The 12,650-nt window shown below is 37.5% G+C and overlaps 1 protein-coding gene across 1 annotated transcript in view; it reads right to left on the bottom strand.

The window, feature by feature from the left end:
* Window positions 1-5,046: 5,046 nt before the first annotated feature.
* LOC103505091 (metal transporter CNNM4-like) overlaps window positions 5,047-12,650 on the bottom strand; it is a 122,814-nt gene continuing 115,210 nt past the window's right edge. Inside the window, exon 14 of the mRNA XM_026820348.1 lies at window positions 5,047-6,278. Coding sequence (XP_026676149.1) covers window positions 6,072-6,278 — 207 coding nt within the window. The 3' untranslated portion in view covers window positions 5,047-6,071. The remainder of the gene's footprint in view (window positions 6,279-12,650) is intronic.

The following is a 12,650-nucleotide window of genomic DNA, read 5'->3' as shown; positions in this document are numbered from 1 at the left end:
ACCGCCAAAAAGCGGTAAAATACCGCCAACCGTTGCACCGATCTTAACCAAACTCAAATTGTTATCAGTTCTATCAACATTTTAGTTTTATTTCACTTCTTTTTCAAATAAGTGATGTGATATTGGTACAATATAACACTTGGAAAATGTACCAATTTCTTCAAAATTTAATGTTTGGTTTTACAGCAAATTTGCCTGTATTATAAGTAAATTGGTTTCATAAAAAAAATATAAGTCTAAAATAATTTAATGTGTTTTCCCCTGTAACATTTCAAAATTCCGTCTTTCAAGTCTTGATTTGTAAACAATTTGCCCTGGTTGCCAGGCAACAGCATAGGCCAGTAGAATGAAAATTAGAATTTTGGAATAAGAAAATACTATACGACGCAATCTAACACATAATATAGGTATGTCCTCATTACTGAAATTGATGTAGGTCCACCCACACACCTGTCAATAATAGAAGATAAAAAGAGAAGAAATGTGACCGAATGGAGCAATTATCACCCGAGAGTACTAACGTTGATCTCGATAACACAAGGATATTATATTTATTTATGGAAAATAAGATGACGTATATGTACCATTATATATAAAATATATCGTTCGAGAAATAACCTTATCCGTTCAGTATAAAATCGAATCGGCAGGAATCGAACCCCACGACCCAGCTGTTTTACAAGGCAGGTGCTTACCCCACAAGCTAACTAGGCCGGGCGAAATAAAAGGAAATCTACTAAAGAATTGTTTGCAAATTAGTGTTTTTTCTTTTTTTAATTGTTTTTTTCTTTTTTTTTTTTTTTTTGTTAGGTATTTGAGCATGATTCTCATAGGAAGATAGTTCAATATTGCAAGTGTAAAATGGATTGTGCGAGCAAAAAAAAAAAAAAAAAAAAAAAAAAAAAGAGGCATTTGTCATATTTTAGTCCAAACCGTCCACTAAAGTCATAATATGTCACATTACACAACATACGTTGTGTTTGAAATACCTAAACACCAAGATCGCAAACTTATAAAATAAATTAAGCGTGATCTCGATATGCTAAAATTTCTCCTGTAATACAAGCTCCAAAATAAAATACAATTCTTTAATGAAACAGATTCAAATCAATTTATAATCATGTTCGAGGAAGATCTTACATTCGCCTATAATACTAGCTAAATGTCCCATTTGTACAAGTAGATCTATGAAACACGAAACATTCTACTTCTAAAAATTATTAAATTCTAAGTATTTCCTATAGTAAAGTATGGAACAACATTTATAACAAGTCCTGTATAATAAGTCCTATAATACGGGCTTTCGCGAAGTTCCTATAAAATCAACTCCTAAGACTGGCTGTTCATTTTTAAATTAATTCTTACTGATATCTTTCGGTGAAACGACCATCTTTAAAATTTGGCTTTAATAGAGGCAATTTCCCTGTATTACAGGACTTATAAGTTTCATGAAACGGGGCCCAGGTGGACTGTTGAACTATGAAGGAGGTTTCTACCAACAAGAGATATCAATCGCAAAAATCTCAAGTCGTTTACTAGAATCCGACTTACCCATATGATCTTGCGCAATGATAAATTATATTAAATAAATTATATTAAGAACTAGAAATAAATTCTAGAGAATAAACTAGACATTGTCCAAGGTGGAGACGAAAAGAATAGACAGTTAAAATATTACAGTTGCAATGGTAATAGCAATAGAGGAATGATTATTATGTACTGACTTGTATCCTATTTGATAGATAGTTAGAAGAAAAATTCCAAGAAGACTCGATTTTTCCACTCCTCTGAGTATGTGAGAAGACAGAAGAATTACCTATCCTTTTTCTTTTCTTTATTATCCCAGATCTTCAAGTTATCTAGTAGGTAACTTAGTTTGCTCTCTCCTCTACCGTCTACGTCACGTCACCAACTGTATTTTCATCCCTGCCTGTTTGTCAAATGTTGCATAGTACCTACATAAATGTCCTCTGTTTTAATAATAGAATCCACTTGGTATGATCCTGCACGTATAACACGTACTCATCCCGGCTTACGCAAGATAAGAAGATATCCCATGAAGAAGATAAAGCAACAACTGAGCGCGAACTCTTGAACTTCCTAGACATGATAAATCTCTTTGTTTTCAATCTAAATGAAGAGATCATAAGTGTAATGGCTGGGTTCCATTGTAAATCTCGTTGTGAAATGTTAACAGTCACGATACACAGAACTATATGAACTCCAGAGTACCCTTTGCAAAAGTTCAGAGAGTTCAAGAAGAAGATTAATACTCGTAATGTGTAATTTAGTCCATACTGAAATAAATTAAACTATTGATCTACCTATGATCACTATGCTTAAAGTCACTAATCTTCGAAAATACAGGGGTTTATGTCGAGACTTCCTAGAATAAAATGTCTACTATATTGAAATCATGGAAAGATTAAGGAGCGCGGTAGCGCTCCGCCCCGCCAAGTCAAGAAAGTTTGACCGCTATTAGTTACAAATGTCTGTTGTCTATTATTTATTATGTTTCAGTGGTGTACCTATTTGGTGTCCATCCGTATCCACAGTTTTGTAGCTATCATTAGGTAAAATATTCTCAAATTCATTCAACTATTCTACCCCTGGCAATGACAATCTATCAGGATCAGGAACTTTTACCATAGGTTTAGAGGGAAATTTCAATGGGAAAAACATGTTGCGGGGAAGAGTGGAACTAATCACTGATCAAGGCTGTCCATTGTTTCTCTTAGTGGATAAGTTCAGACCCTGAGGCCTAGGCGTAAAAACATGTTGAACGGAAAAGAAAAGGGTGTAGGGTGGGATACCAGGAATCTTAGGACAGTGTCATGAAATTTGAAAGAGACCTTCTCTATTGCACAAGATTAACACAACAAAGATCACGTGGTTCTCAAGGCCAGAGCTCAAACTGTGGTGTACACAGTATCACAATACCTTGGTATGGTACCATGATTTTCCTAGCATAGAACCAAACCATAATAATATGTATAGGTAGTAGGTACCGGTTTGCTCGCTCATACAGGCCAATTTAAATCACAATAGTCTCTCTGAGCTCCAATTATTATACCTGACTAATGACTAACTAAATTCGAAAAAAAAAGACATCTTGAAATAATTAGCCAACTATTTCATGAAGATACGAGGGGCCAGCAATATATCTTGACAATTACAATTGCATTAGGTACAATAATTGGGATTTTTTACAATAATTTGATAGGAATGCTAGTTACAATAATTGCATTAGAAATGCTAGGATATGTACTTGAGATATTACTATACATACATTCCATTGTATTCAGTTTCAGTACACCTTTCCAGAAACGGCTTTTGACAATTCACCCACAGAAGTAGTTAACTGATGGAATTTGGTATCCCACCTTAGCTGTACCGACCAATAGCCTGTGTGTATCTTTTTAATACTGTAATACATACTAACAACAAATATACATAATATGTAGCTGTATAATTTGTATTAACCTCTATTATGAAGAATGATTGTGCATAAATTTAACATATCTACATACATCTACCATTACCACATTTTGACAAGCTATTATTAGAATATTTATTATTCTTTGTTTAGGTTATCCTGTGATAAGAATCAGACCACGTGGTTTTTGTTTTTGTTGTGAAATTTGTGAAGTATCTATTATTAATATTCTAATGGCACTATAGTTGGGATCCAGCACTATAAATAGTTCTATGGGATATACTTTGTACTTACGTTTCTATGGTTACCGGTGCCGGTGTTTTCTGGTGAGATCTGTCGACTATTATTATCATTAGCATATGAGTGAAGAAGCTGAAACAGAAATGAGTTCAGTCAGGGGCGATAGCACGTAGAATCCACCAACTCCCGATAGATCACTGAAGTTAATCAACATTGAGCATGAATAGTGTCCGGATGGGTGACCATCTGGACAATTGCTTTCTGACGGCTTTTCCCGGCTCCACTCAGGCTGAGTGAGGTAAATGTGAGGAGGCAAGTACATAGCTTCAAATATTCTTTTAGATTCTTAGAATAGAACTAAAGAGTCCCTTTTAAGCTTGTTGCTGAATGAAGAGAAAAATCCCCTTCACAGTTATACAGTGAGAGAGAGTCAGAGAGCTTAAAAAAGATCGTTTTTCACATTAAAAAAGGTTACTATAACTTGAAAAAGGTTACTATAATCTAAGGTCGCTAGACGTAACAGTTCCAGGAGAACGTAATTCCCTAGTTCTTTCTCTTCAACTTTTCAATACTCTTACCTTCTCAACTTCATCTTCAAATTGATCGCCAGCACTCATAGATTCTTCACTCTTTTTGCTTTTCTCCATCAGAGTGGCTCTCTTGGCAGCCAGATAGAAAGAGCGACGTATTTTGACATAGAACATTTCCGTGGTAGCACGCACAGAATAGTCAGGCACGAATGTATACCTGGAATAGAAATCACAATAATTAATTTTCATTTTCATATTAAATATGTAAAGCTAAGATTTAGAAACCACCTTCGTTTCTCGGTCACTCCCTCTATTTCAACAGATTCTTGAAACGGAATAACTTCCTAAAATGTATATACCCAGCTCAATTTTTTCTTAGCAACTTTTATGGGCATTGCAGCGTTACCGTGATGGTCTCAACTCCAAACTCAATGTCCATTACATTCCTTGTTTGCTACAAAAAATCTTACTAGAAAAGTTATAAGTATTTATGAGAAATTTTCTGTTTTCTGTCCATTTTAACCGCATAGTCTAATCTAAATAAAGCAACTGTAGCATTTCACGAATCTTCAATTGAAATCAATATTGTGTTTAGCATACCTGAGAATGGAGTCTAGGTTGACACTTTGCAAACTTCCACCATATGCCTGAGCAGCACTACTGTTATTGGTGGGTGACTCCGCTGTAAATACAAGAAATGGATAACATTTGTTAATAAGTTAAGTAAGTCAGCTCCCATGGCGTAGTGGTCACTGCGCTCGCCTTGCACGCGGGAGACCTTCAGATTTGGATTTTTCCCAACTTTTTACATAGGAATCGACCATTTATTTATAATTTTTACCCATTTGCAACTCCTCCATTATATTAAAATCGATTGTTTTTCGAAAACGAAGGGATCTACTCATAAAATACGTATTTCCCACATAAATACAAAGTTTGAACTCAGACTGTGGTTCAAAAAGTGCCCTCCACGTCAATTGCATTGCATTAGGAAGGAACCTTTATAGGGCCCCTTGGACATAAGAGTCTTCAAAAACTGGATGATAAATTTCACCATACACATATTAGATATGTGTGTCATATAAGCCACATTAATCACTGTTATGCCCTCAAAATACCTACAGAACAAGAGTTAACAAATTAACTCCCGTTGAAAATTTCCCTACGGAACATGTTTGTTCCGTTTCTAAAATAAAATTGTTTAATTTTAAAATCCTACTTAAAACGAAATAAGTACACGAAAAGGAAAAACACTAAAACTAACAAATAAATAATGAGGCCCTCTCTCTTCCTCCATATAAATACACACAACCAAAAACTATAAATAAATAAACCCCCCATATTGTCATTGTAATAAAGTTTAAGGAATTTGTTACTTGCCATATTTTTTGTAACCATAGTTTACTTTACTGTTTTAATTAAATAAAGTGGTGCAATATTAAACTGTTGAGATAAATGGACAGATTAGTGGAGCTTAGCACACTTTTGGGACCCTTGGTTCCTGATATAAAGGGACTACATGTCAATTCGACAGTCTAAAATTTAAATAATGCACTATACTAAGGAGAACACTAATGGGTCACATTCTACAGATATCCGGACATGCTAAGGCGCAGTGTTTACAAGGAGTCCAGTCATTTTATGAGAAAAACGTGCTACAATAATACGGCAATGCATGAAGTATTCTACAAAGGGTCCGGTCATGCTATGAGAGTGACAACAGATATACGGACATACTACGGCCCAGGGTCTACAAAGGGTCCAGTGATGCTATGAGAAATCCGGCAATGCATGGAGCAGAGCCTAATAAGAAGCCGGTCATGCTATGAGAGTGACAGATATCCGGACATGCTACGGCGCAGGGTCTACGAAGGGTCCGGCGATGCTATGGGGGCCATGTTACCGACGTGGTCTATGAGATTTGTTTTCTCGGTGGGATCGGCCGGCAGATCCGTAGGCCGGAGGTTACGAGAGGGAGATACGAGGAGAGAGGCTGGGGCCGTGGTGGGGCCTATGGAGCCATTGTTCAGCCGGTAGTCAGCAGGACTTGTCCGGCCTCCGGACCCGGGGTACTGGAGAGGGAAGAAATCATAGAGGGGATTAATTAGCGGTGGCCTTACATAGTTATAATGTACATACATATGCAAAAATGCATAGATAAAAATCTGGTGTGAACATCACACGGCTTTCTATTACATTTGCGGAATACGTAAATGTGAAAAATTTTACGTATTTGAAAAAAAAAACCCGGTTTTTTTTTAAATTTGGGAAATAGTAAAATGGAAAAAATTTTAGGTTTTTTTTAAAAAAAAAAAAAAAAAAAGGGAAAAATTTTCTAAACCCCAAACCGCCTATGTGGCGGCAGCGACATACAAATAAAATATAGCTGTTTGGAAGAGCAAATGACCGACAGGTATTATTATTTTATGGCGTAGAAATACAGATAAAAAAAAAGAAAGTAAAAAGTGATTTTTTGGTTATGTGTGATCACAAAGTCTTATTAGGGATCCTACATGTATATGTATCCAACAGTAGTTTTATGAAAGACAGAAAAAAAGAAGTTAATGAAGAGTGTTAAAAAGAAGACGAGGAAATAACATTTTGAAATGGGTTAGTGTAGCAGTTGTCTTGATTACTGATATATGACGTGATTTTTCGATGTTAGTAAATACAACACACACATTTCCAAACTCTTGCTATTGAGTTCCACTTTCCATTTGAACTCTGTAGTACAGTAATCTTTAGGCTCGTCTCACATTGCACGCGTAGACGCGACTTTGAGTAGCGCGTAGTCGGCTGCTAAACCAAACCTAGGAAAATGATAGATATTAGAGACCGTCTATAGCTCTATAGACTCTGTATCATTTTCATAGGTTTAGTTTTGCAGCCGACTGCGCGCTACTCAAAGTCGCGTCGCGCGTCTACAAGTTCAATGTGAGACGTGCCTTACTCTGCAACCCAAAATTCCGCAAATTCGGTTAGTAAAACATACACACACATTGAGTTAATCGAGTCACTATGTCATTATCAAACTTTCACACTCGAAACCAAGTTATATTCGATTGTGTGAAATTTAATTCAGTCAAACATGGCTGAACCAATGAGATTCCGCTTCGGACGTAGTAAACACAGCGAAATCTCACAATCACATTGGTTCAGCCATGTTTGACTAAATTAAATTTCACATAATCGAATACAACTCCACACAGTGGCGTAGCGTGGTCTAAAGTCAAGTGTAAGGCGTGTAGGGCACTAATTTCCATCACCATGCACATTACTACATAAGTTATGCACATACTTCTTCATAAATATTTAAAGTCAATATTTAAGGGTATTTGAGTAAATTTAGAGTGTATGGCCGCCATACACGCCCTACATGGACGCTACGCCACTGACTCCACATAACACCACGCTCGCTATATCTTACACTTAAATGAGAGTTTCGGCGCTGTTGTGCGTGGATTTCCTATGCACCGAATTCTGAGGAGGCAACGGTGTTTTTTTCACGGGATTGGGTCGGACAAAGTTTCTCGCTACGATACTCTGCAAAATTGAGGTGAATTCAGGCAGATTTTTGTAGAGATTTTATTTGGTTTTGTCAAAAGAATGTTAAAAGAGTAAGAAAGAGATTTATAAAAGAAAAAGAGAAGAAATACTAAGGATAGTAGGTAGGTATGTACGAGTAGCTAAATAAGACAAAAAAAAAAAAAAAAAAAAAAAAAAAAAAAAAAAAAAAAAAAAAAAAAAAAAAAAAATGAGAGCTTTGTTAGACTGCTGGGGTAAAAGGACTTTTTAGTCTCATTCGAGCAGAATAAACATAGAAACAAGGAACAACAAGGTATATTCTACAGTCTACACCAATCTTCCTTTTCTTCTTGATCACCTTTTCCCTTTTATACGGGGTCGGTGTTTGGTGTTTTTAGTCAGCCTTATTTTATCATCCGGTTCCTGTGAGCCTTTTTTTTTTATTCTTCTTGTAAATTCTCGTTACGAGATAAAAAAGAAACAAGACGGTGTCAGTAAAGGAACTTTTTACTCTGGCAGTATAAACAGGGTATAATTACCTGATGGTAGATAATCGTGGCAGGATCATCCTTGTCCGTATCCTTCCTGATCTTGATGTGATGTATAACATCCAAATTTTATCAACCCACTGGCCTAGATTTCCTTTCATTCATTTGATGCGTAATGGTGGGTTTATACGCTCAAGCCATTTGCACAAACTGACTTGCGCAAACCGGTTTGCACAAGTGAATCGTAGCGTGTGAACGCAGGGTTGAAGTTTGCACAAGCAAAAAAATAAATAAAAAATAATTGTTTCTAGGTTCCTCTCACAGTTTTGTGCAATCCGAACAAACCGGCATGCACAAGCCAGTTTGTGCAGATGGCTTGAGCGTGAAATATTGTTCAGAATACTGTAAAGTAAAAGTTCATTATCAAAAATATTAGAGACAAAGAAAACAAGTCAGAAATAGCTGTCTTGTTTGGCAAAGGTTAGTAAACCTCAGTTTGATTAATATTGAATGAACTCTCTCCCTCAAATTTTATCAACCCACTGGCCTAGATTTCCTTTCATTCATTTGATGCGTAATGGTGGGTTTACAAGCTCAATCCATTTGCACAAACTGGCTTGCGCAAACCGGTTTGCACAAGTGAATCGAAGCGTGTAATGCAGAGTTGAAGTTTGCACAAGCAAAAAAATAAATAAAAAATAATTGTTTCTAGGTTTCTCTCACAGTTTTGTGCAAACCGAACAAACCTGGCATGGGCAAGCCAGTTTGTGCAAATGGCTTGAGCGTGAAATATTGTTCAGAATACTGTAAAGTAAAAGTTCACTATCAAAAATATTAGAGACAAAGAAAACAAGTCCGACACATTCAATATAATTAACCATCTTCAAATATGAATTGCTCATTCAAGTACTTATGTATTTTTTTGCTAAGTAAAACCAAAAATGTGGTCTAAAGTCAAGTGTAAGGCGTGTAGGGCACTAATTTCCATCACCATGCACATTACTACATAAGTTATGCACATATCTAAGTCTCACTTTTGCATGTTGAAGTGCTAATTTTCTTTCTTCTTTGGTGACCCAAGTCCTAAATTGGATTTCTAGAGCCCCACTAGTCTAGTTCCTATTTCTAGAGCCCCATTTCTCGTGGTCTATTAACCTGCCAGACCAACACATAAATCGGAATGGTTACAAGCTCATGTTATATAGCATTACTTACAACTTTCCAGGACAAGAGGACATTCCTGTTCATCAAATGGAAACTTCTTCAGATTCATCAAACATAGAAGCGTCACTTTCAGTCTGTAGAGGTAAAAAAATGTATGAGATATTAAGATATGTGAAGAACTTTCTCATGATTTAAAATCCACATTCCTGTTCATCAAATGGAAACTTCTTCAGATTCATCAAACATAGAAGCGTCACTTTCAGTCTGTAGAGGTAAAAAAATGTATGAAATATTAAGATATGTAAAAAACTTTCTCATGATTTAAAATCTTCTTCACTTCTCCACCCCTTTTCTCTCAAGTCCTCTTCAAGTTTCTCTGCTTTTATGTGACTGACCTATGTAGTTAGAGTTAACGGCTCGCGCGAGCTGCTAGTTAAAGCGCTTTATAGGGGACGAAAATCTTGTTCTTGTACCTAAAAGTGAGCAAAATTTTACCTCGTCGAGTAAAGCACTGTGCCGTCCGGCTGCACCGAGATGAGGATGTCTTGTCTCCCCGATCCCATAATTCGGGAGTCATGCTCATTCACCAAATACAGATGAGGCGTCCACACGCGGTCACGCAGGTTTATCTCGCCCAGATAGTTCTCTTTAGCATTGTGAGCTAGGCGCGGGTCTACCCAACGATACCGCATGAGAATGTGAGCGGTGAAATGCTAAGGAATCAAATTAAAGCATAGTAAAAAGAATTAACGAGCAAATTACGACGAAAAGAAAAGAAGAATATCGGACTTTGGCCAGGACTCCGGACGCGGCGATATATGGTTTATCTCGCCCAGATAGTTCTCTTTAGCATTGTGAGCTAGGCGCGGGTCTACCCAACGATACCGCATGAGAATGTGAGCGGTGAAGTGCTGAAAAAATGAATAGTTAAAGGCATGGTAAAAAAAATTAACAGGCAAATAATGAGTATTTGCAAAGCCTTATGGACAAATTGCAGCCTGAAATGAAAACATCAATGGGTTTTAAAGTCCTGCTGAGGTGTAGTGATTTTAGGGACGAGGCTTTTACACTCCATTCGGGGACAAGCTACCCGCCTTCTCACATTAACCTCACCCAGCCTGAGTGGGGCAAGTGGGGCTGGAAAAAACCAGATGGCCAGATGGTCTATAATCGTTTTTCCAACCACGCGAAACCTTAACTTCAGTGATCCTCGCTGCATTCAACGTCTTTGCTGGCCACTCAACGTTTCATAATTTGATTTGTCCAGTCAATGTTTGATTGACTCGGTTTGTTCGTGGATTCGTAGAAGCTTAAATCATCCTTTAGGCTTTTTTGCCCATACACCTAAGCCTCGGAGTGAGCTTTTTGTGTATGGAGCTAAGTAATCCAATTTGTTGAAACTCTTACCAAATGCTGCGCCTCAATAGATCCAAGGAAGTACACATAGATCCTTGCATACACTTGGGTGGGCTCTCCATTCTTGCTGGGTCTTGCCCATTTGTCATAACGGCATGGATCTGTGGTGAGAGTCAGAACTTCGGCCGCAGTTTTGCCGGCAAGATTGTGAAGAGGAGGACATGATTGACTGAAAATGAAAATTGTAGACCCATTTCAATTTTAAACTAGGTGCAAAGACCTAAGATGACCCCTCTTAAATGTTCACAGAAAAAAAAAAAAAAACTGGTGGCTTGCCCTTGAAAACAATAGACGCTTTAAAACCGTCGCGCATAGTGATTAGCACAGTAAACTATGGAAGTTCATGGTTCGGTTCCAATCTTCATAAAATTTAGTGTAGTGTATTAAGCAAGGAGGCCATTCATGCAAAGTTTTTTGAAAGCTTTTCTTTCTTTTATATTTCTTGAAGTTCTTTCTGGGACTGCCCCTACAAATTTTAAAAGAGATCTCTTCGGAATGGCCTCTACTACACTACAGTCGTGACTACACCCATAAACTAAGCATTGTAAACTAGGACAATAAAATTATTGTCCTTATTTTAAACACTGACCAGTGTTTGTGCCAATCCTGTTAACAACACTGGCCCGTGTCTTAAATACACCTGTACATGTACCAGTAATAGGTACACCTAAACAGGTGCCAGTAGTGGTTGGCTGCACCCTGTAGCCCCCAATGCGTCATTAGCCAGCACTATTGTTGTTTGGCTTTGCATTTGCATCAATTCGCACATTTGCGTGTAATGGTAGATATTTGTTCTTCTCGTTTCTGTTCTCCATTAATAACATGAAAATGTCACACTTGTATTTTTTATTATTATTATTATTTTTTGTTGGTTCAAACCATTAGCGGCTTTCGTTAACAAGGTGTTAATACCTCGCTGCATTCAACGTCTTTGCTGGCCACTCAACGTTTCATAATTTGATTTGTCCAGTCAATGTTTGATTGACTCGGTTTGTTCGTAGAAGCTTAACTCATCCTTTAGGCTTTTTTGCCCCTACCCCTAAGCCTCTGAGTGAGCTTTTTGTGTATGGAGTTAAGTCATCCAATTTTGACACTCTTACCAAATGCTGCGCCTCAATAGACCCAAGGAAGTACACATAGATCCTTGCATACACTTGGGTGGGCTCTCCATTCTTGCTGGGTCTTGCCCATTTGTCATAGCGGCATGGATCTGTGGTCAGAGTCAGAACTTCGGCCGCAGTCTTGCCGGCAAGATTGTGAAGAGGAGGACATGATTGACTGAAAATGAAAATTGTAGACCCATTTCAATTTTAAACAAGGTGCCTTGTACATGTGAAGACAGAATTCGATGGAAATACTGATCCCTCCTGCAATACATCCTGGAAGCAAATTTTGAGTCCTCTGAATTTGATGGCGAAGTATTGTAATGTAGGGACATATTTTTTTCCCTAAGAGGTTTGATAAAGGGATCAGTAACTGCTAAGGTCTTATTGTCCCGAAATCGAAGAGAGAAGGAAGACAGAATAGGAGAAAGCCAGCCGTTCCGTGAAAGAACATTATCCATTCAGGATAAAATCCACCCCGTTCAGAAATTGAACCCTCCCTAAGAGGTTTGATAAAGGGATCAGTAACTGCTAAGGTCTTATTGTCCCGAAATCGAAGAGAGAAGGAAGACAGAATAGGAGAAAACCAGCCGTTTCGTGAAAGAACATTATCAATTCAGGATAAAATCCACCCCGTTCAGAAATTGAACCTGCGGCCTAACGCTTACGAGGCAGACGCGCTACCAACCAAGCTAACTAGGCTCTCAAAAAGAAATCTATTCTTACCAATAATAAGTACAAAGAAGGA

Source organism: Diaphorina citri, unplaced genomic scaffold, assembly GCF_000475195.1.
Source record: "Diaphorina citri unplaced genomic scaffold, Diaci psyllid genome assembly version 1.1 scaffold8, whole genome shotgun sequence".
Lineage (NCBI taxonomy): Eukaryota > Metazoa > Arthropoda > Insecta > Hemiptera > Psyllidae > Diaphorina > Diaphorina citri.
Note: the sequence above shows the minus strand (reverse complement) of the source record. Positions and strands in the feature narration are given on the sequence as shown.